At 32.8% G+C, this 26,483-nt stretch overlaps 1 protein-coding gene across 2 annotated transcripts in view; it reads left to right on the forward strand.

Annotated features, from left to right (window-relative positions):
- The window catches only part of LOC118182903 (GTPase-activating Rap/Ran-GAP domain-like protein 3), a 333,886-nt gene that overhangs the window by 92,026 nt on the left and 215,377 nt on the right, over nucleotides 1-26,483 (forward strand). For both annotated transcript variants that reach the window (XM_085816800.1, XM_085816801.1), the window contains exon 4: nucleotides 3,396-3,477. In XM_085816800.1, coding sequence (XP_085672926.1) covers nucleotides 3,396-3,477 — 82 coding nt within the window. The remainder of the gene's footprint in view (nucleotides 1-3,395; nucleotides 3,478-26,483) is intronic.

Genomic DNA, 26,483 nt, shown 5'->3' on the forward strand with positions numbered 1-26,483 from the left:
GTGGGATAGCAGCACTTAAAATACTGATGAACCAAAAATCCTCTCGAGATATTTGATGGAAATGGGGGTAAGAGTGGATCCGTCGTCCGAGAGGTTCTGTATAAGAAATGGAATCGAACTTCCCTTGGGCGCGTAAAATTCGGTCACCCCGTATTTTCACCTTGGATAACTTTCTCAGTGATGAGACAAATAAATAACCTATGATTACGTCTCATTTTCGACGAACGGATTGATTTGCATGTCTGACCATTTGAAACAAGTGAAAGCAGCATTAAAAATGAGCACGATGTTTAAATATGTTTTTATCTGTACTTTTGCCTGGATTTAAAAGGAATAATTGCAAAATCATTCTAATGAGCAATGAAGCATCCTGTCGTATGTGAAACTTTTCATATCAGCCAAAGAAGATAAATCTCAACTTTCTAACTTAAGGGAGGGAGATTATTGGCGTAATTGCCTACCGGAGTCATCCTTTGAATTATTTTGGTCAATGGAAGCTGAGTGTACAAACGCGAAAAAAACAAGTATCCGGCCATTTGAAAGGGAGAGACTGACAGATATAAACAATGATTATCTTTTCCTCTTACCTTATACTGTTTTGCATCATCTATTACTGAATCTACCATTAGCGCATACTCCATTTGAAAGGGAGAGACTGACAGATATAAACAATGATTATCTTTTCCTCTTACCTTATACTGTTTTGCATCATCTATTACTGAATCTACCATTAGCGCATACTGTATTCGTTTTTTTTTTTAATCGGTGATACTGCGCTAAGTATATCTGTTTACGCGGCTTATAAATTTATTATAATTTTGTTTTGCTTATTAATTGAGGTTTAATGCGTTATTTGATAGTATTTTGTGCTTTTAATTTATTGTATTTATTTTTGAAGATCAAGGAATGCTGAATTATTTCCTGTTTAAATTAATCGTAATTGCTTTCGCTTTTTGCTACTTTTTGGCTTAATACGTTTTTATCAGAATGCTTTTGGTAAGCGGAGGACACCTGCGAAACTTTAATTGGGCTATTAATCCTTCATTACTTTGAAATATGCAAGTTTTGATTTTTTCGTTTAATTCCCGCTTTTCTTACGGCGAAATATGTGCCAATTTACTAGCGTAAATTTTTACCACTCTTAATTGACATGTAATAACAGCTAATTAACTCAGAAGAAATTCGATAAACGCATTCTTCTTTTTATAGTAAAAATAGTTTAATACATTTCATTTTAACTTTTAAATCCAGAAACTGTTTAGATTAATAAATAACTAAATGCATAATAAAAAACTAGTTCTATATACTTTTTTTTATAAAATTAGTTGCATGATTTCAAAATTCCAAACGTTATTGTATACGTGATAATTCTATACGATATTTTAAGAAAAATTGGATTTATTTGTTAATTATTAAAAAATGTATTTCAATACTGGAAAATGAAATGTACCTTCTTCCTTTCTTATATACTCAGTTATTAATTTTTTGTTGCGGGTGGAATTCGTGTATTTAAAATCTATGGAACGTTATTCGACGCTGATGGTCATTCACAGCCTTAATTCTTTATATATATGTGGGGATCATCAATGAATAGTTTCTGAAGTTAATAAATCAGTTTTTAAGTTTGAATAGAGCTTTGTCAAACGTAGCGGGTAATCCCTCCGTGCCATAATATGTATATAATGTATAATGTATATATAATGTATAATGTATAATGTATATAATGTATAATGTATAATGTATATAATGTATAACATATAATGTATATATGTGTGTAACATAAAAATGTGTGTAACATAAAAAGATTTGTAACATAGATGGATAATTTCATTTAAGTTTAAAAAACCAGCATATATTACTCAATGTTTTCCGTATTATTACATTGGCCATCAATAGGATATTATTGGTATTTTAATGCTCTGCATAGACTTTATTGTTATTTTTCTAAATTCAATTTGATAAAACTCTTTTGGCTATATTAAACAACATTGTTCTCTCGACTGCCGCCATTTTAGCGTTCTTTGGATTGGGCTGCCTTCTATACTTATATCAAAAATTAAATTAGCGTTTTTAAGACTGTTTTGGTTAATGTAACATGAGTTTCAAAGTCAGCATGTATTTTTTCATACAAAGATGTTTGTTTTCCAAAATAAAATTTACTTTTGTTTTTAAGCTTTATATAGTTTATTTTGTACTTTCATTGAGAACTTTGTTGAAGCATTTTGTTGCCCTGGTCGCCTAGTGACGGATATTTTCCCAGAAAGATTTCACCTCTTAATTGTTAATTATTGGCCTCCATTTTTACATTCTTCAATTTATTTTTAATTCTTATAGAAATAAAATTGGAAACTTGGTAAATTATGTAATATTATTGTATGCTTTCTGAAGAAGAGCTACAATTTTAGGTGATGATTCCAATCCTTTCATTTTGCAGCTGTCATTAATTAAATATATTTCTTGTTTCATTTTGTTCTTTTCTGTCTGCGTTGCTAATCATAGAAGATATAAAAATTACAAATTTGTTAACTTTCTCCAATTTTGTTTGTTAGCAGCATTTGAGGCCATGAAATTTAAGAATTTTACTTATTTTCTTTCCCTTATAACAGTTATGTATGTATGTGTATGTGTAATGAAAGAGTCTTAGACATAATGACGTAAAAATGTTCATTGCATACTAGATACTAAGATGTTCAATAATGAATTAGGAACTTGGGAAGTTATATAGAATAGATGCAATAAGACGCAGTCGCAGTAGATTTAAATCACATTTATTTTATTGGAGTTAAACATACTGCGGCCACAAATACATGGCAGTCTATTGGTGAGTGCCACGTATTTTAAACATTTTATATTTTGGATAACTTTCCGATTAGAAGGGAAGCAGCAAGCAGCATTCTGTCTAGGCCTACTTGCAGAAAGCAAGTGCCCAAATCTTAATTCAGAATTAATTAGTTTCGGTTTCAATAACGTTATATGAGAGTCATGCGACATCGATTATTCTAAAAATGACCGAATTCAGAAAAACGTTACTGATATTTATAGAAAAGGAAAGTAAAATGCCCAGATTTAAATTAAGCATTAAATTAAGCATGGCTGATTTAAATAACAATTTATATTTAGATATTTTTCCTCTTACACATGGTGTTCTAGCTTAAAGTTGAGAAATTGTAATAATGTTCTAGTTTTTAGTCCAAATTCATAATGTTTTATAATCTATAAGATCAGTTTATTAAGAAGTATAATTAATCTACAAGAGAAGTTAATTAAAGGTTAACAGTGATTTCACCGTATAACATATATCTAATTCATGATTTTGAATATTTTCTACGTGATTTCTCATGATTTTTAATATTTACTTCTGATTTCGAAATAAATTTCACTTGTTAATTTTATAGGTTTATGGGTCTCCAAGCACGCCTGTGTTGGAAAATCCAGAATATCAAACTAGATGGTACTTCAAATTCTTCTTGGGAAAATGTAAGTACTTATTCCTTTCTTCTTAAGTAAAATGAAATGTAACTTTTAATACTTATATTCGTACTTTATAGTAATAATTTTGAGAAACAGAATGTGCACTACAGAAACAGAATGTGTACTGGATGTAATTGGACTGTTTCTTATTACAAATTGATTTTGTTAATCAATTCGTACTTCCAAGGCAGCTAACTGAGAAACACAATATATGATTGGTAGATATAAAATAATAATTTAATGTAAAAGATTGACAGGTTTCTTCCTTATTTTACATAAAATATTCATTTAACTTAATTAGGAACCGTAATTAGGAACCGTAATTATCCCGTAATTAGGAACGGGAGTATACTTTCATTTGTGAAGCTAAGATTAATCTAGACTCATATAGCTATTTTGATGATAAATACGATGCAAATGGGCTGAAAAGCAGAAGAATTTACGACGTCGTACTAACATGACCATAATCTGATTTCGTTAGGCATACGATTTACGTTTGCTATACGATTTAAAAACCCGCTTTACTTTCTTTTTTCTTTTAAGAAGCAGAAGTTGGCATAAAATGTATCGAATTTTATTTCATAAATTAATAGTATTTGACAAAAGTGTAGAAATATCTGGCAAAAGTATTAATTCCTTACTAAGAGCGATATTTTTAAATACAGAAACTGCCTGAATTCAGGGAGTGGAATTTATAATTCGTGGAAAAGGTGCTCAAATTCCTGTAAATATTATGGAGCAGGAGAGTTGTTGGATCTATAATAGGGGCTCTACAACTGTGGTTATACAATTGAAGAGGCTATGAAAGGTAAGGACCCTTGTTGGCTTTCCCAAAACGCCACACTGGCACGCGCAGATTGGATAACATGTAATGCTTAAATGTAATCTTTTTCATCTTTGGCATTCCTTACAGAAGATAATATTTGCATCACATGAAGGACATAGACACTCCAATTTTTTATTTAATCGCTTCCAAGCAATATGATCTTGCAGGATTATAATTGAGTCGGAAAGTACCGCATTATGATTGTCCGAAACAAGACAAACTCTTCTGCAATTCAGATCGAAAGTATAAATCGATGTTCTTCACATATAAACAGGGTCATAAGTTGTAAAAATTATGAAGACTGGTTTATCATCAAGGGGCTAGTTATGAATGCTATACCACTCTCTTCTCCCACCATGAATATTTGCAATTCACCATAAATTTTCTACTGACCGTTTTTGTATTGACTTAGTTTTAAATCACATTTTTGAACTCACCCGGTACTTTTGTAGCTGCTTTCTTTCAATCTTTGATCTAAATTTACGACAGTATCTTTCTAATTCCATCATTCAATAAATACTTTCATCTATGGTGGTATTTATCTGAGGATGGTTTTCTAGAAATACAATATGATGTCATATCTATAAGTACAGTACTATTTTATGGAGAGGAAAATGGTAACAAATTTAACAGTTAGCTATAGTAAATTCTAGAATATGTTTTTTAACGAATCTTTTGGCTGACCATTGGTGAGATGCTGAGCACTGGTAATTGATCCTAAAATTTATTTTCCGTAGCGGTTCAACCACTTAGCTGCATGAATTGTCCATTATTTTTAATGAGAAACATAAATGCGAGCTAGTCATCCCAAATTTTGTTTCCTTGTTTGGGTCATTATGGATGGCCCTGTTGTGCTTTATTATTATCAAATAATTCAATCCCAGGTTTCCTTTAAGAGAAATGCGAATTATCAAAACAAATGAATCAAACAGAATATATGATGAAGTTGATTAGAACTTTAGTGCTGTGCAGTTGCTAAACTAAAATTCTATATAAATGAACAAATAAATAAATCGAACATAAAAATTAGCTGGAATTAAGAAAGATAAATGAAGATTGGAGTTAACCTTTATCAAAGGCTTATGTGTATTAGCATTTAGTAGGATGGGTTACACAGCTATGCTAATATCTTATCTTTAATCATATTAATGCTGTATTTTTTTTGTTTATTTTGTAGTGAATATTTTAATTTTCTAATAGCTATTTTTAATTTTGTAACCCTTTCCTTCAAATGCTTGTTTTCACAACTCTGTGCTAGAAGGAGAGTTCTGTATCGCATTTTATGTAAATGAAGTAGAACCAGTATTTAATGGGAAGTTCAGTCACTTTCGTAGAAGAGATCAGAAGTTCTCAGTAGAGCGTGTTCTGCCTTCGGGCTACGTTGCTACTTTAAGCATATCTTACTACGTACGGCCATAGTCTTATGCGTCTGTTAGTATTCGCCGCTGTGGCTTGATAAAAGCCAAGTCGCTTAGTTATCCTTGTACAGCTTCGGCTAAGTTTTAGCTAGTTAGAATTAGTTTCTTATTTTCTATGCTCAGTTAAAGCTTTCCTATAAGCCCGAGAAGGGCCATCTGTTTATATTTGAGGGAATAAAAGGGTATTTTAACCCTTCTTTGGACTTGTATTTTATAGTTGTAAGAAGACCAGCGAATAGTCGCTAGACACTTGCCTATAGTTTCTAGTAGCCAAAGACACGTAAATTAAGTGAAACTTTCTAGTTTATACTGGTACTGCGCATAATTAGAATCCTCATTTCGATTTTAAGAGTACAAATATTAAGAGGGAACTACATCCGCATACCAACATATATATTAGCTAAACAGACTGCCGCACATACTGCAGACTCAAGAAAAGAATCAGTTATCATTTCTGGTTCTGGAGTGAATTTGGAGATCCTACAAGTCATCATGTCAAGCCTGAGATGATTTTAAGAATCTTTTCACTTTCTGGCGTAGCCTTTTCAAGTGCCAAATACTAACGTAATTTGGTGCAATGAATGAAGCAGCATTAACATTCAGCTGAAGGAGATAAAAGTCCAACTCATTAAAATTTCCAAGGATTCAGTTCTATTGATCAAGTGTCGCGTAAATGAGAATAATGGACTAATTGCAATCAGTTGCACTAGAACTAGACTTTAAATACGTAGTGTTCACACTACTAAGTAATAGCTTTATGTCCTCCTAACGAAGGACATGTTAAACTGTCCTATATGAGTAATAACGAAAACAACAAAATTATCTGCAGTATTAGTTCAATTAAAGTTCTTTTGTGAATTTGAAGAAATTTGATTCAAAAAAATTTAATTTATTTTAATTATCAGACATGTTTCACATCTTGGATTCGAGAACAACTAATGTAATGCATATTTTATGAAGTCACTAATTCGGTCAATACTTAAGTATTGTCGAACGTCATATTGTTTGCGCATTGTATGCTACATTGAAATGGAAAATTCTGAACCATTTTACCAAAACGTGTTAAAATGTAAATTTTACTGAATTTAATTCTTTGGACGTCCAAACGCTTGGGCTAGAATTCTGCAGTTATAATGACGGTGAGATTTGCCTAAGAATGCTGATGCCTAACAGAAATTATTAGCTTAGATTGAAAGTTGGAGTTACTTTGAGCAGTTCAGAAACACTTTTCCTGCACAATGTCATGCACAAATAATAATATCCATATAAAGTATTAAGTACCGAAATTCTGATGACTTTTAGAAAGGAATAAAATGGGTTCGAGGGGTATATGCTAAAATTAAAAAAGACGCTGTAGCAATAACTAATTATTATATTCCTAAAACAAGCGCCTTAAAATTATACATGACAAAAACTAGGTTTTCAAGGATGAGGTGTATGGTTAATCTTTTGCACCTGAATATATGTTGAAGTAGAATATAAGCAATCCTTCAATATAAAAAGTCCAGAATCATGAGAAGGAACACATTTTCGTAATTAAGAAACAGTGCGTGCGTGTGAGGTAGGGAATCAAAAATAACCAGAACCACTGAAAATAAGCTATAAGCCATACAGCATCTGAAAAGCTGATTCATTTTGAATTTAAAGAAGAATGAAAAAAAAAAGCCATCATTGAATGCTAGATTTACGCAGATGGATATTACGCATTCTGCATACTAATTCATGGTACCTACATGAGGGCATTCAACGTAATTGATTTTGTAATTTTACAAAAGCCATGCCTTCGACAAATCCAGCGAATACATTAGCCGCACGTAAAACCTTCCTAATACACTTTGTTAAACCGAAACTTGATTTAATGTTAATGAGAGAAAACTGAGCATGAATCAGGGTTCATATTTAATACTAGTGTCATAAATCTTATAATTTTAGATAGATATGCTTCACTTTCCCTATAAAAATACCTATATTAACCCTTTGTAGACCTTAATGACAAAATAGATTGTTATATATCTGTATTATTTGCAGCTGAGAGTCTAAGCAAGAGACTATTTGAGTCCTTTAGAATACAGCATTTTGAGGTGAACAAATATTTGAAATGGAGACTATGGGTGTATGATTGTACAAAATAAAAGCTTGAACTCCAAAACTCAAAATTCACACGCCAAAATCAGAATGTAATTTAACAGTGCATTGTCCGTTTGCGATGATCAAGCAATAGATCTTAGCATAGTCTTCCCCTGAGCTGTCGGGAAGGATGTGTCTGTAAGATGATTAAAAGTAAAAAACAAACATTAATATACTTCATTATTTTATACATCACTTAGTAGAGATTTATTTTTATTTTAAATAATCAATTTAGCTTACGTTTTTTCCTATAAGCCTTCATTCCCCTAATTGTAAATGGCAGAATATTTAAATTTGGTATCGCGCGTGAAGTAATGCAAATTCTACCTTGAGGAAAAAAGGTTTAAATACTAAGTTCGAGAAGGGAAAGTTAGAGAATTTGAGCGCTGTATTTTTGTAGCGTGAGCTTCTATTTCTGCATTTATTGCTGGTTAACATGACGTGACAGCTATTACAATAGAACCTCAAAATACAAGTTTAATTCATCCCAACACTGAGCTCGTATAGCGAATTTCTCGTATCTAGAAACAAACTTCCCCATTGAAAATAATGGGAATCCAGTTAATCCGTTCTGCATCCCCAAAATTTATCAACATAAAAATCAATTTTTCTAATAAATAACACTGGTAAATAATATAACTCTAGTTTACCTTTATGATAGCTTCCGACACCGAATCGCCTTTTAACTGCTTCTCGTTAATCCACACAAACAACAACTTCTCAACATCTTCTAGGAGTTTTAGACGGTGCTTGGAAGTAACGGTAACTCCTCTGGCCACATCAAGTTTCTTAATATATTTTTCTTCTTCAGAATAGTGCAGATCGTTGATGTCGAACGGCCATTAGTCTTCGCCAATTCCATCACTCTTACACCACGCTTATGTTTATCTATGATTTCTTCCTTAATTTCAACGGCCCATGGCTTCATTCTTTTTATTTGCAGCACTATCTGAGGCAACAAGCTTCTTGGCAGGCATCGTAAAATAATTATTTTCACGCTAAATGTAAAAAACGATTTATTCACAAGCTGACTAGCACTTAGATCAAAGAACACTGAGTGATCTGACTCCGAGTCGAGCCAGATCGGGAAATAGCGCCACGCATATCAACGCTGGCTCACTGCTCGTTACTCGAGTCAGTGCTCGTATTTTATGTTTCGAATGTTTCGCTCATACTTTCCTTTTATCTCGAATTTCTCGTACATAGAGGTGCTCGTATCTCGAGGTTCCATTGAACTTTGCTGCCACTGAATTTCGACGTGGTTCTAAGTAACAGGAGTATCTGAGCCTTGTAGAATAATTTCTACTGCTTATTAATATCTTCGAATTTTAGTTTAGTTCTTGCTATTTGAGTTCGCCCGAGTGAGACGTAGTGTGTTAGCATCAAGTCGACGCATTGTGAATTTTAAAGAGTTTAATAAAGGATACTTTTAACCCTTCTACTGTGTGGTTTCTATATATACTTCAGAAGATAGATAAGTAGAACTTAAAGTTATTTAAGGATGAATATATATTTTGCAATAGGTAAAGAGATCAATATATTATATGAAAAAATAGGAATGAAATATTTTAGACCCAGATAATATTTCCGAGTGCCGATTTTGAATAGTGAACTATCACAATTAATGCTTTAAGCTGTTCTAAAAGAATCCATGAACAACAAATTCAATAGCAGCAAAGACTACTATAAATAATTTAACGTTTTTTTCCAGTACCTGATAAGTGAATTTTAGCAACTCTTTAAGTAAATGTATTGATAACATTGTTAGCATTCCAAAAGAAAATTATTGAAGTTAGAAATTTCAGAATATGAAATTTTAAGTTATTTATGGAGTATTGTATAGAATGTTTATTGCATGGTTACAGGAGTTTGTATGGTTTCATTCTCTGTAGTAAGATTTAATTTTGAAAGTTGTGCATAAGAGAAACATTTAATTTTTATTAGTCGTTTTGTTACACAGATTGTTATAATGAAATCATATTTGGTTTTATCATTTATATATTTTGTAAATAAATATCATATTGGAGCATAAAATGACAAAAATAAATAAATAGAAAATTATCATTAAAATAATTTTTAATATTTCGAATCATTATCAATTTATCATTATTGTCTGTTTTTTCATTATCTACAAATTCTGGGGAAGTAAAACCTAGGAACCTTTCTGAGAGATTCGAAAAATTATGAGATGTATATTCTTAGAATTTTCGTTTAGTATATTTTTATATCTGTTTTTTATTTGTGACTTAATAATTTAAGGCGAGAAATATATTTTTATTTCATCAGGAGTTTTGTGAAATCATTCTGCATTAATTTTCTTGTTGGAAAAATTATCTTTCTTTATTCGATTATTTAGATTTAACATTGTCGATTAGCTAATAGCTTATGTTGATAACATTGCCGAAATTCTATATTCATATACTTTAAAACCCTCGTATGACATTGAATTAGCACCAGTTCCGCAAAACAAAAGTATTTACACCACGTGCTTCCACATATTCCTTTATTTTAAGCATATTATGTATTTTTTCCAGTCGCGATTACGAGTGTGCGTCTACACAGTTCGCTGTCGTCGTCACTTACTAGTCACTTACGTCACACTCTCGACTTCTTGATAATATTCCATTATCATCACTTTTATTTCATTATCAGTATCATGTATATGTGTTATTATTACCTGGGATTATTCATTTAATCACTCCATCTTCGTTTTTCTATAAAGTTTTCGCTATTCTTATGCATTATGGGGTTCATTCCATAATACGTTTTGCTTCAAATAAAAATATATATTAATCGATATTTTCACTTACTCCAACAATAATCAACTGCGTCAAATTATTCCCGATTAACAGTATATAGCTTTTTGCGCGTAAAAACATACTAACTGCAACTGAAATCGCATAATGAACGCAATTTGTATTTGTACCGTTTCGGCATGAAAAAATAATGACAAGCAGTACTTTTCATCTTACCTCAAAGGCTTTATAGGTAAACGCATCCTGAAATATATAAAAATACCAGTGCTATTAATTTCCCATCTATATCCATGGTGGGGTATTTAATTATGGCAAAGCACACTAGGGCTATCTGCCTAAGGAAAATGATGCCTTCGTGGAGGATTTTCTAAGGGAAACTGGCTCGTATACACGTTACACATGGGGAAAACCACGAAAACACCCATGCAGCCAGCCCGTTCGCGGGATTCGAACCTCGGACGGAACTACCAGTGTTCAGCGACTTTGCCGCTCGGCCGCTGGTAGGTCCTATATCCGTGGAACATTGGTTCAATAGTTTGACACTCGCAATAAAATGAAAATTTTGTTTCAGATATATATTATTTCTTTTATGGGAATGGAACGAAAATATCTTAAAGGGAAATTTTTAACAATTAGATTGGCTCCATATTAAAATTTTGTTTAAATACTCTATTTCTTAAACGGTTGTATTGCAATAACGTAGGTACAGTAAAAAGAAGAATTAGTTTATTGTTTTGCGTTTCCTTGAAATGTCCGCATCAACAGATAAATTACATAATGATGAAGCGACGAAGTTGCTGATAAAAATCACACCAAAAATTCTGATATCCCAAAACAAGCAAGTATGTTAATATAAGTATGTATAAGTACCACTTTTAATACAGGTGTGTAAATGTATTCATACTTCATATTTCCGCCTATCCTTTTTTTCATAGTAAAAGTAGTGTGAGGCTAGTGTGGTGTTTATATCAGCAATTACGCCGGTTCAGCGTTTAGAAATTTATCAATTCATGCGGATAGCTCAAGGAAAGTTAAGGTAATCTGCATGTTATTATGCCTACAGTACTTTAATACAACCGTTTACACTATAGTGCATTTAAATAAAATTTTAATACTTTCTTTTGACCAAAGATGGTTTTACACTGGTCATTTATCCGCAAAACGTGTGATACGAAATTTCTCCATCCTCCCCATTAATTCAGATAGATTTGATTTTAATAAGATACAATCATTTTGATCCGCTAAAAGACTATATAAAAATAAATTTTTAGAGTTAAAATTCATTAAACTTTATTTCTAAGAGAATGCTTACTTAAGGAGCTTCTAAGAGTGAAATAGTTATTCCTTTTTGTCAGAATCTCAGAATGTTCGAAAACCAATTTTCTCATAAGAGTTATTCATTAGGATGAACAAATAAATAATAATTATTAAACCAATTCATTTGGTCATTAATAATAAATATACCGATTCCTGCGTATCTATGTTTATATATGTGGTGTTTTTAGTATTCTTTTAACTAAATAGTGAATACAGTTGTTTCCTTTAATTTCAGTTGAAATAAAAAAAAAGGTTAGATAATAGATGTTATTTATCCTAAACCTTTGAGGTTTCAAATTATGCCTGCTTTTATCTTGCAGTCGAACATAAGAAAAAACGTTTTCGTATACTTTAAAGAAACTTTACGGTTTCTGGTATCAAGTTTGACGTCTGGTCGTAACGACGCATAAACTAAGGTTTAAGTTGTGTGTATAGATATCTGTAAAGATATCATATTTTATGGCTGAAAAGGTATCAGATTTTTATGGTCACTAACTTACTTTTTTTTTTACATCAAATTCTTGAAGTATTAAGAAATACTACTGCAGATAATAAGAATTTAGTATTCAGAGGAAACGTATTGTATTTCAGGTTAATATAAATTTCGAAATTTTCTAGTTGAAGCGTCCGAATTTTTATTTCAAATGGATTTCGAATACATAAAAAAAATATTTTGAGGTAATTTTGTTTTATTAATAGAATTATAATGACTTCTTTTAAGCTTAAAAGTTCTATAATATTACTAGAAGTTTATATTCTTAAAACTTAATTATTTTATGAGCTTTTTTTAATGGTGCAAATCCGCATTAGTTACAACATCTGTTTCGAGAGAAACGTTTGGTTTTTCAGAAAAGTGAGACGATTTCTACATAATTTATACTGCAGTCAATGGAACGGACTGGTATATCGCTATATCGCTGGCCCCTTGTTCGAATCCCAGAGAAAGCATGGAGTGTTTGTAATAGTAGAGCGTGTATTGGTGACATCGTAACATTCGGATTTTAAGTGCTCACATGCTACAAGTAATCTCCAAGTCAAAAGCCGAAATTCCTCGCGAGAATTTGAGGGTAGGAGAAAAAATGAAAGATACCTTCGTATAGATTTCTCAAAAAAATTTAATACATTCTTTGGATCTCCTGTGGTATGCTGTCCCTACCCAGCGGCAGAGCGATAAGTAGTTCGGTGTAGGGCTTGAATCCCGTCGAATGGGCTGGTTGCATGGGCGTTTTCATGCTTTTCTCCATGTGTAACGTGTATACGAACCAGTTTCCCGTATAGAACGTCCTCCAGGAAGGCATCCTTTGCCTTAGGAAGAAAGCTGTAGTGTACTATGCCATAATAAACTAAACAAAAATTAACATGTTATGTGCTTCATCGAAATCGAGCTAGAACTGAGCTGATTCCTTATGTCATCTGGTGCCTAAGGCCGTGATGAATGACATAAGCTACATTTTTACTCTTCATGCGACAAATTCATGGATTTTATCTAGATTATGTTTTGAGCGGTAGGGTTTGTAGCAACAGCAACACAGTGAGAAATATTTATTTCACAGAATATGCGCTTCCTTTCTTTTGACATAGTGTAAAAATAAAAAAAAAAACTTATTAATTGAAAGTGAAAAAAATAAAAAAAACATACATACTCATAGTTTAAGAATGGAACCAATGATATCTCTATAATAAAATATTTTAATCGAATCTTATATATTTCAGTTGTAGGGTTTATATTTATTTTAACTAACATCTATTTTAAGTTTAAACTATCTTTCCTGTCAAGCCTTTCTTTCCCCTGGAACTGCCAATGCCAGAGTATGTAAATTTTAGTAGAACGCGCAAGGATTCAAATTATCAGCGGAAGTATTCTGAGTTAAATAGAGAGGAAACGAGTTCAAGGTGTGCTGTTCTTACTTCACGAGCGCGGAGGTAGTTAGACAGAAATTGAAGAACCCCGCGTTTCGGCCTGTGTGCTTGCCTGGAAGTATTGTTAATCGTTCAACGTGATCTTCAAGTTTGCTGAATTAGCAGCGGTATTGTAAAACGCAGTGAGGTTAGTTACTTTTAGAGAGCCTCGTAGTTAGAGTCTTGTCTTTAATTTCTTTTCAGGTTATTATTTTTATTTGACCGCAGAGTTGGCGCAGTTTGTGAGCGTCAAGACACGCACTTGTAATTTATTACATTGAATAAAAAGGGACTTAAACCCTTAACAAGACTCTGTCTTTTATCCAGTTTTCACAGTCACCTCTTGGTTGCGTGCAAGTTGGAGGCGCGCAACGCTACACAGTAAGCAAACTTATTAACAAATAAGTGTGTATTGTGTATAAAGTCAGTCCCCTTAGAAAATCCGTCTCGAAGGCTTCCCTCTCTGTTGGCGCCTGAATGTCTGCTATACGAAACCTTTCGCCTCTACTTAGTTGCCTAGCAACGAATCTTGTAACGCGCATGCGTCAATGTAGTTTTTTTTTTTTTTTTTGGTTGTTGTTGTACTTCTTTTTTTATTAGCTTGTTCGATGAGAAATTTGTTGCTTGGATTTTTGAATGGCTGCTAATTGAGCGGTTAATTTTCGAATAAAATAAAAGATTATTTTAAAAGAAAATTAGTTTCGTTATTTCGTATCTACAGTCCAAAACACTCTCCTTAGGCAGATAGCACTCGAGGCTTTGCCATTATCACATAAGCCAAACCAAACCAACCTTAACATATAAGGTTTATATGACAATAAATAAGCTTCTTCAGGTTTTTCAAAATATTTACAGCTATAGCATGTTGTTCAAAAGACAGTCCAAATTTATTGTCAAAATCTGACGAAAAGAAAGGAAATTTAAGTGTACATACGGCTTTGATTAAAGTTTGGTATTCTAGAATTTGTGATGAACATATTTCGTCGCTGTGCAGCTCTTAATTTATTATTAAATACAAGCTAATTTGCGGCTCGAATGTGGCACCTCTGAATTAATCTCTTTGTGACACAGTTTCGCCTGAAAATGGTATTCTATTTCGGATGATTGCGCTCCTGCAACTCAAACTCGTCGCATTAAATTCTCGTATGCACGGTTCATGTACATCATTTTCTAGCTGTATTCTGAAAATTTCCCGGAATACAAAAGCGCTCGAAATATTTGCGAAATATTTAGCAATCCATGGAGTAAAACATAATTAAATGAAAATTAAATGAAATGAGGACATTATTGGATAAAAAAAACAGTGTCGTCATGCTGTCTGACTGATATTCCTTTTAACTAAAGCAAACAAATATGATTAATATAAAATTCACAAACGTGGTTCAAAAAAATTTCTTGTCATTGCCAGATGCGCTTAACCAAATCAAAAATAATTGCAGCAGTAAGCACAAGTTAGTATTATACTGTAATTTAATCTCTGAGCTCTTTAAAAATTTTTTATGACTGAAGGAACTGAAATACTTTAACTTTTTTTCTAAATTTCAAACCAAGTTTCTGATCCAGTATATGAGAATAATTTATTTTATAAATTTGTAAAATTTTAATGCAATCGATTTTCCGATTTTTAGCTAAAATGAAATGCAATGGAAAGAATATTTGCGTTAGTAAATACTTTCTTCATTTTGTAACTAAATGCTTGTGTTATCTAAACATATCATCATCTACTATATGTTGTTCAAACTTTTATTGGTTTTGAAGCTACTGAATAAATGCTATGCGCATTATATATTAAATTGAAATTTCATTTAGAAATGAAAAACTAACTCTGTGTCACAGAAAAATATGTATATTCTCAATGAAAATTTCGTTTGGGTCTCTAAATATTTAGTATAAATTACCAAATTTCTATGAAATATCTAATGACTCCACTGGGTTTACCACAACTTTCATTCTTTGGTACAGGACATAGATTCCAATGCGGGTGTACCCCTTCATTGGGCGTTGGAATCTTTCGTGGGAGCGATAGGGGTCTAAAGGCATATAAGGGGAGTTAAGCCAGTCAACAGGGGTGGTCGAGGCGTACCTACTCATTTAGGAAATCAATATAATAAAACACTTTAAAAATACCTATTGCTTTCAGGAATAAGCATTTTATCTAGCTATCTAAAATTTTTGTCTCATTGTTATCGCGTGAATAGACCATCGTTAGATACACGTATACCTAATTCGGTTTAGAATTGTCGGTGACAAATATTTGAAAGTTGGTAAGCAATTCAAGCAGTGAAGCATTCTTCGACAAAAATATAGAATGACTCGTTTTCAGAACAAGTGCACCGGCATCTTATAAATAAGCAAATGCATACAAGATGATGCGTGCAGTAAAGGCATGGCTATCTGGAAGAATATATCATTGTTTTTGAGTGCTTCGCCAATAATCCATATTCATGAGTGAAGGTTATAGTAGTCAATATAGCCATTATTTTTGTAACTGTCTATAAATCTGTCGTAAAGTTAATTTATCTAATTTTAACCGTTGAAAGTTTTGCATTTCAGAATGTCTGAATCTAAAAGGAAATGCCAGCAGTACATTACTGAGTATTTAATATATAGATTTACGTTCTCTCCTACAAACCAATTATTACCTTATATGTTTAATTTGCTGGAACGTTTTTCCAATTGGAGCCGTCCTAGGCTACAAAAACAATTGAATACAAAGCATGGGAGCAAAGACTTATTAAAAAGGGCAAAAAATTAAAAGGGCTTATTAAAAACTTATCCTATTTTTCGAGGAGTGGAAAAGAAATAGTTAAAGCAGCAAAGTTGTAACAATTTTTTTGCATCACCTTTCAAACAAGATGATAAACTACGAGGCTCTAATATTTCGTTGTTAATCGCAAAATAGAGGCAGACAGTTGGCGAGGAATTAAATTCGCCAGCATCCAAAGAGGTAATAAAAACTGTTTTTTATCTTAAGATGCCGTAAAATATCCTCAGAATAATTTTTTGATTAATAATCCGGCGCAAAAAAAATTAATTAAAAGCCTAAAAACGTTGAAATATCATTATGCAATTACTTGCAAATTTTTCATTCAGCTCGATGAGTCAGCTGTACCAAATAATGAAACACTACTCTTATCATACATTCGATTCATAACAGAAGAAAAATAATTTGTCAACGGTTATTAATTTTTAAATTTGAAAACCGAGACAAGAAAAGAATCGATATTTGTAATTAATACCATGAATACATTTCTTCAAGAGAAAGAAATTGCTGTTCTTAATATTTTATCAACTGCTATTGAGTGGGGTCCAACAATGATGGGGCGACAAAAGGGTTTCATAGCACATTTGAAAAAAGTAGCATTGTAAAACATTGTTTTATCTGCCCTCATCTGGTTGCAAAAATTCTGAATGACCGTTTGCGTACGTCGCTTCATTACGTATATTAGATCAATCAGTGAGATTAGAAGCAATACATAGGTTATTTGGCCAAATTTGTTTTGAAAAGGATGAAGATTACAGGCATTTGCTGCTGTACACAAAACTTAGTTGGTTTTCAAAAAAGCATTTGTCTGAACAGTTTTTTCAATCTATTTGATTCCTTACAGGACTTCCTTGAAAAGAGAGACGAAAAAGTTGATTACTTACAAAAATGACATCATTTATTTGACAGATCTGTTTAAACTACATTCATGTCCATAAATTAAGGATAATGCAAAATCAGGCAAAGGAAGAGTTAGAAGCAAAACAAATTTGACTTATTTGTAAAGCTTATTTATTAAACAAAAGGTAAAGAGCAAAAAAAAGATGCTATATGTTTGATATTATTAAAAAAATTAGCGATTGTTTCTCCCTGGAGCAAATTACAAAAATAAAACCTATTTACAAAAAACCAATATTACATGGTTGGTATGATTGTTAATACATTGTATGTCTCCCAGACGATGCAATACAGTGCGTACAACGCCTAGGCATGCTGAGTATCAAATTATCGATCTGATCTTGGGCGATATTACACCACTCAAAAAGCAATGCTCTCCGAAGTTCCGGTAGATATGTAGGAGGAGGTTGACCGGCTGCAACTCGTCGGCCAAGCATGTCCCACACGTGCTCTACTGGATTCAAGTCCGGTGAGAATGCTGGCTAGTTCATACGGGTGATATCCTCCGATTGAAAACAATTGCTTACAATGTTTGCACGGTGAGGACGAACGTTCTCATCCATAAACACAAATTGTGCGCCCATGGCGCCCGAAACAAACGTACATGTTGTTCCAGAATGACGTCCCGATAGATTTGGATTGTCATGGTTCCAATTTGAACATGCAGGTAAGTTCTGGAACCCAGAATAATTCAACCCAAACGAGCACTCCTGCACCACCGTAACGGTGTCGTTCAATGATGTTTTCTTGGTGGTAACGGGTATCTGGAGCTCTCCATATGAAAGTCCGGCGAGAATCAGACTGCAAGCTAAACGTGGACTCGCCGTAAAACATCACACAAGCCCACTGTTGCGGTGACCACAATGCATGCTCTCTACTCCAGGCTAACCGCAGGCGACAGTGAGTTGCAGGAAGTGGAACGCATCTGACAGGTCTACGAGCATATAGACCAATCTGCCCTAAGCGTCTATACAGGGTCTGCCTTGAAAATGTCGTACCAGTGGCTGAAGAGAGCTGACGATACAGGTCTGAGGCTGTGCTCCGCCTGTTTCTTTTGGCAGTAACTGCGAAATACCGGTCCTAATTCGGCGTTGTAACTCTGGGGCGACCTATGTTGTAACGTCTACTCACATTACCATCATCTTGGAATCGTTGCTAAAGCCTGGAGATGACACTCTAGGCAATTCCAAGTTCGTCTGATACTTCCAGTTGGGTACGCCCACATTCCAGACGGCCGATAATTCTACCACGTAAAAAATGATCCAAATGCGTCCTTTGTGTCATAACTATTCGGTTATTGCACTGAAATGCTTATAAAGCGCCTTCGAACAATTTTACTTCTTTGCCTGTATTCCTTATATCACTCTCTTACACTCTCGTCATTGTGACGTACCATCGGCGTCATCTGGTTACTTCCTGAAATTTGCATATGATTCTTGAAGATGCGTGTAGTGATTTTACCGTGATATATTTATTTTAGAGTTCGATTTCCGCGTGACTCCGAATTATCCTTAATTTATGGACATGAGTGTATTTAATGAAGTGAATTTAGAGTTGCAAGGTGATGAGTTAGGTTTAATTCAAACAAAAATGTCATAGCTGATTATGTGGGAAAACTTACTTTGTTTTCAAGCGACATATAGATAGAGATGTGTATAGCCATGTTCCAACATTATCAGCAGTAAAATATTACCAACTAGCAGTATCTGCAAGACAAGAAGACTCACTTGCATACTGACAGCACTTGGACTTTCTTCATGCTGACTTTAGCACACGATACCAGTGTATTTTAAATATGAATACAGCGACTTGGGTTTATATACTTTGCCAAATGAAGATACAACAGAATTATTAAGTTTAGCAGAACTCGTAGAACTAACAGTAAAATTCAAAAATGTATACTAAGAGTTTGTGTTCCAAAAATGTGTACCAACTCTCTACCCTGGATTGTGGGCAAGACTACATAAATTTTTAATTGCTTTTCTTCACTATATCTGGCTGAGCGTAGATTCACTGTAATAGCTAATTTAATGTCTAAGATTTCACATCATTGAGCATGGCAATCTGCAACTGATTTTAATGGAATTGTAACCCTTCGTTAAAGAATTGTTTAAATTCAACCAACCTCAAGCATCTAATTATTTTTTAAAATTTCTTATTGATTTTGTGTTCTTTTTAAAATTTTTTATAAGCAGTATTTTACTATATTTGATGGTTGGTTTAATTAATTTTTGCTTTTCGACTCTTCATAGATAGATAAACAAATAAAATAGGCGTAGGTAATATGCAACAATATTTTAATGTTTGCTAAAATTCATTATGATGGAAGAGCAGGTTGCAATTTTTTTCCTTGTAGAAAGAGCTGTGGCCCAGAAAAAGTGGGTAATCTTTGATGCACAATAACATATAAGCTGGCATCCTAGAACATCTGATATAGAGCGCTAGCAGATACAGTAATACCGGGCTGAAGAGCATGCACCAAATTCATATGTTTACCCTTTCCGATTTACATACGTGAATGATGTTCTGAGAGAATTATTAATTAGAGAGCTCTTATTTACATTACAGAATGTCATCCATACATTTAGTTCGTTTCCATACGAATTGAAACGCTGCCTGAAATAACTTTTTTATATATAAATCGCATTTTGGAATCAATTTCGGGCAAGGTTTTAAAAAGTGAATGTAAAAGTTTTTCAGTAATTTGTAATATTCCGTTTTCTTTATTCAGGAAACGCAAATGCATTTTTACTGCACTATTTGAAGAATATCAGAGGGAATATTACTCTTGGTAAGAAAATGTAATCTCGTAAACAATACTGTGTACTTCATAAGCAAATTTAAATTTGTTAATGTAAGAGTTTCATAGCAAATTGACTTCTTGATATATCATTTGCTTTCATCAATCCTTAACTGAATTTAAAAGAGTTTTCCTTCATTAGTAATAAGTTTCAAATATGAATATTAAAAGTTAAAATTCATTCTTCAATTGGCAACAAGTAAACGTCATTAAATTGAAGAAATACTAAAATTCACTTTCTACGTAAATAAAGTAACTATAGATGTAAATATTTAAAACAAAATCGAATAAATCCTGCTTCAGAATTTTAAGATTGCATGTTTCGAAACAGTTTACAGCTTTAACATTGTAAAACAGCTTCTCATAATTCACCCATTAAAACTCTAAAGGAAGTATTCAGAAAGTACGAAAGCACAGTTTTGCTTCATAAAACCGTGTATCGAATGTATGAAGCATCTTAAAGAAACTAAATACACGCATTATTAATCGTAATCAATTATGTATTAATTAGCATTAATATGTAATTAACTCTAATTATCTCCTGTATATTCTCAAAATGTTTGAGTCTCATGATTTGAAAACATTCCAAATTACACGGCAATAAAATGCGTTAATTATCAAAATTTAAGCATTCCTAACAAAATAATTCGGAGTTGTATTTTTTGCCGACTATCTTTTAAGATGAATGCCTTGGATGTACAGCATTTGTGTAAGAATTTTTTTTCATCTCACTGTGAAACATTATGCACGTGCGCCATTATGCACAAATAATTGCACACAGCAGCACCAATCTAATGTTTCCCAGCCTTTATAAAAATTGAGCACACTAGCGGCCCAGCGGTTAAGTCGCTCAACTGTGGTAGTTCGACCTGGGTTCGAGTCCAGACTAATGGACTAGCGGCAATTTCGTGATTTTGCTCAAGCGTAACGTGGGTATGAGCCATTTCCCTTAGAGGATCCTCCATGTAGGAATCTCTCATATTAGACAAATAAACTCTCATGTGCTTTGCCGAAATCAAATAAACCATACCAGACCAAACCGACACCTTTATGAAAATTAAAACGCGCTTTTCATCTTCATGAAACCTTTCTGAAATAGCTGCGAAATTTTGGATTTCTTCCAACTCAACTTATGATTGCTTTCTTTAAAATCTCAAGGATAAATGCTTCACTCAACATCCGTAATGATATCCAAAGTACGAACTTTTTTTTTGGTAAGATTTAATACAATATATGCGAAGTAGTAATTGAAACTCCCGCTGTTAAATCTGCTGGCAGTCTACCTTTTTCTAAAGTTTCTGTCTCCAAATCATGAGAGAACTTGAAACGTATTATTTTATTTCTTTTCTTCAAAAGTGCATTATTATCAATAAGTGAAAGCTACAAGTATAAGAAAGTAAGTGTCTATTACATCCACTTAACATGACAGGTTTTTTAAAAATAAATTATGCTCTAAAATGCGATCTAAAATCAAGCATTTTTTAACGCTTTCTGATTCTTGATAATTATGTTAGAGAAGAAAAACTCACAGAAGGTTGTTAATGAAAGTGAACTTATTTTGCTGGACATTTTTATCTTTTTCTGAAGTCATTGGTGTATTTTGTTTATTTTTAATTTTGTTTCCATATTTATTTTTTATTAATTATCTTTGGCATTTGTACAATTACAACTTTCCCCTCTACTTTTAAACTCATATTTTTTTTTTTTTAATTAACGTAGACCATTCTTTTTCGTAAGTCGACCAGATAGTGTACAACTAAACTAAAACCATTCTAACAAATGTATAAAATTTTCTCTTTTTCTAAAGAATATTTTAATCATATGTGCATTTTCAAATTTGCCAGTATTTTTCGATGAATGGAGAATTTCATATCTTCAGTTTCCTTTTACTTAATGAATATTCTATTTCCTTTTTTGTGTGAAACATTTAGTGCTTTAAGTGTCGTTCCATACAAAATTAGAATATTCTTTTCAGCAGCTTGCTATGCTTTCTGTAAAGATGAATGACTTAGCTATTTTTCATATTGTCTCCTAAATTACTTCTCTCTAATAATGTAAATGTATGAAAATATTTGAGAAGAATAATTAAACGGCGCGAACTGTTTTCTCTCTCTGTTTTCCCCCTTTCATTATTTTTTCCATATGATATTTTTTCCTCTTGAGCAATTGAAACAATTTGACTAGATTTTAACGTCTTTATCATAAGTTTAATGTTTTCTGGAAGTATAAAACGCAAATTTGACTGTTCTATGCAATTTTAGCTACTCTACTGCTTTACAAGATATTTATTTCAGAAATAGAGAAATTGTGGAATTTATTTAGCCTTCTAACAACAAAATTAAAGTTTTATGGTCTGAACATTTACTTTACTTTTAATGATGCAGAAGAACAGGCGAAATTACTGTGGTTTTTTAATTGTAGTTTTAAATGTATAATTTTCAAAGTTGCTCTCTGGTCTTTTTCTAATTACTTTTGGGTCCCCACTTAGTTTTCATTTTATGCATATGGTTCTTTAAATACTTCAAATAAAATTATATGCGCACAAATTTATATCAGTTATCTATATCATATTGTTGTACGTTTTCGAGCAATTTTACATTAGTTATAATATTTTTAAGCCTTGACTAGGGTTGGGCTTTCATTTAACTGATGATAAGATGATCATACTGGTGCGTTCATAGTTTAACATTATTGAAAAAGAAATTAGGATTGAATAAAATATTTGATAGCATAGATTGGACAGTGATTAATAACTTTAAATCATTTTAAATCATTAGTAAAACCATCAATCAGAAATACCATTAAAGATATTTGGTTTTCATATCTCTCTGAGTAAGTGATTAGCGTCAGCTGAAAAAAAGGTGAAATCAGGAAGCAATATTAATGTAACTTACTGTTAAAAAAGCATTAGCGTTAGAGACATAACCATGAATTCCCGTATGAAAATATAAATTTGAATTCAATATGCATTCAGTTTTGCTTATGCACCATATTCTTCTTTAACTCTGGAGAGGATACATACATACCATTTGAAATATAATGTAAAGGGGAACGTGAAAAATGTTCGCATAAAAATTTAGAAAATAAGTTCCAGACGTGAATACCTAGTATAAAATAGTAAGTTGGTTTTCAAATAAATCAAATGAAAAATCTTACATTAAATTTGAATATGGTTTTAAATATTTGAGTTTAATATTATCTTATATGCCCATAAAGATATTCAGGGTCACTTATGCCGTATATACCAGTTTGAGTTGGCAATCCTGCTAGAATGCCCGTGAGCATATGTGGCATATTGTAACACTCGTGAGCATATGTCGGTGGAGAACTAAGAGTCAGGAAGAGTTATACCATGGATCGCCGCCCATAGTGGTTAGGGAAACCTACTGCGATACCGAAAAGCCCCGGGTTCAAATCCCAGAGAAGGCATTGCTGTAATTGTTCGTCCCTTCATAGGAGGTAACGGTGGTCCACCTGTTAGGTGCTTCCACGATAAAGTGACCACCACTTCCGGCTTTAGTAGTAGTTGCCAAGCCTAAGGCGGCTGCTACTAAAGCCGGAAGTGCCCGCCAATGGGGAAAAAAAAAAAAAAAAAAAAAAAAAAAAAAACATGCGGTGATGGGAACCTTTAGTCAGACAGGCTGTGTCACAGATGCTCAGCAGATACTTCAACGAAAAAATGAAGATCACCATAACTGTGGTTAAGACGGTAGATATAATTTTATTCCAAAAGTACGGCGCAGCGGTAAGTATGTAGGACGACAGACATTACCAAGTCATATGCTTTCTCATTTTGACGATTTGACTTGGTCGTCCCGCTTCCCAGATTTGATATCTTCTTACTACTTCCTCTGGGTTTACCTGAAAGAGTGAGTCTTTGCACATCGTTTGCAAACAATTGACGAACTGAAGGCTACCTCCTGCCTTAAAATATATGTTATTGCATAGGACATGTGGAGACGTTTAATTGAAGCTTTCCAGCGTTGTCTCGAGCAATGCATCTAAGCAGAAGAACATTAATTTTAACGTTCGCTGATGTCTGCATTACCTGTATTGTGTATTGCATTAAATGATGATATGTATACTGTTATTTCACAACTACATAAAAGCACTTCAAGCATTCATCGTCTTTTTATTAATAGTTAAAACTAACGTATGAACTGTAATCCATTCTTTATAATAGCATAAAAAGTTATCCTTGATGAAGAAAATTGTATGTCATTCAAGAATGAAAAGATGTACTAAACATTTGACTTCAAGTATGTTGATTGAGTATTTGTTGCCACCTTTTCCCAGCTTTCTATCATTTTTTCAAATGATCTTTGCATGAAAATGATTTTTTCAAATGAAGAAATTCCTCTACATTGTTTTCATAAATAACATTTTTAATAGCTAAATTATTTGTATATTTTCCTGGGTATCAAAAGTTTAAACTAAATGCGCTTAAGCAAATGAAAATAAAAAGCAAAAGGAGTTTTGATAAAGGGAAAAATGTTAAAATATATTAATGTTTCATGCAACATTTTAAAAATTCACAGCGGGTAGGTTACGCAATTGATAACAAATTTTATTAGCCGTACACAGCGGTAAACTCCAGAAGAATTTTTATATGTTTCACAATCACTACTTTTGCTGAAAGCTAGATGATGACAATTGAAAGAAGCTATTGGTAATAATAACTTTTTGCAACAAGACAGTTATCTAGCTCACTATCTCGGAAACCATTATCAAGACATTTTGAGAGTTTCTCAGTCAACATTATGAGAAATATAGAAATCATTTACGGCAGTAACAGCATCAAAATTTGCTACTAAAGCTGCAGAGATAGGTATTATACTAATTAAGTTCTTATTTGCTACTAAACGTGTGGAGCTGTCATACTTTCGCCTGTGAGAAGCATGAAAAGTCAGCTATGACCCTCCGAACAGAATGACAGGAAGTTGAAAAAGGAAAACTCCTTTTGCTAGCTTTATGTGCCAATCAATTACATCATGAAAGTAAGCATGGGAAAATGTGAAAATTCCCATTTAAAAAGCGAGACGAGCAAAATCCTTGGAGTTGAACAAATCTAGGCGTTCATGAGTTATCGTTCTCATATTTTAGACTGGATGCCGCTGGTTTCCTGCAACGAAAAACATGAAAAATCAATTCTGTTGTCGCCGAATTCGAATTACCGATCTTCGACTGCTTTATGTGTATGCTAACCATTTACACTACATGTACACATACGAGAGAATGTTGTAATTGCTCATAAAGTAGGCAGCAAATCTAGACGAGAAGCTTACACAGTAATACGATGATCAGCTCATTCTTTGTATTTTAACCCATACAAAAATTGGGATGCTTATTATGGGCTTAATGCAGAATATTTTCTTTGAGCTTGCATTCCCCGCAAATCTTCAGGTTTCCTTTATCAATAATGCTGCATCCTTAGCTAATTGTTTTCGCGTTTGGAATGCAATACCGTCTACGAATCAAATCATCTTAAGTATATTAACAATTGGAGTGTATTGAGAATTTGTGACATACTACATAGAAACCTTTGATGAGTTTACATGTTTTTCAATGTAATAAAATTTGGTCACGGTTATGCAGTTCTTCCTTTCTTTCTAAAATTTTAAGTCGTTCCCTTTATTACGAACAACTCTGTATTGTTACTGATTTTTTTAGAACAATTTAGAGAAACAATTTTACATAGAGTTATGCTACTGAAATTATGGGGTTTAATGTGGAGTTTTAGCGCTCAAAAGTAAGTATTTTAAAGGTTCCCTAACCATCATGACTACATACATAATCTTTATTTCGGACGGAGAGATTTAAAAAAGAAGCTGTCGAATTGTATTTAATCAGAAAGTCCTACAAAAAGAGAATAAATTTCTTTCTGAAAAGTGTTAAATCAAAACCACGTAACAAAACTGAGCAGAAACGAAGGTGAGCGCAACTAACTAAGTAAAAACTGAGACATATCTTACAGAAACTTGAATTCACGATTGATGTTCAAGTATGAATATATTTAAGTCCCGTGTGACGCAAAGGAATCTTTAAGCGAATCCTTATGTTTGCTGTATTCATCATAACTAATGTACTATAAATTTACGAAGCTACGAAGAGAATTAGAAAATATCCTGCATAAATAACAACTCCGTTTTAACTGCAGAATACTCTATCAATAAATTTATTTTGTTTTAATTCACTCATCTGGCAGCTA

The sequence above is a fragment of the Stegodyphus dumicola genome, chromosome 5 (assembly GCF_044657685.1).
Source record: "Stegodyphus dumicola isolate Sdum_Otavi_A_Nest chromosome 5, ASM4465768v1".
Taxonomy (NCBI): Eukaryota; Metazoa; Arthropoda; class Arachnida; order Araneae; family Eresidae; genus Stegodyphus; species Stegodyphus dumicola.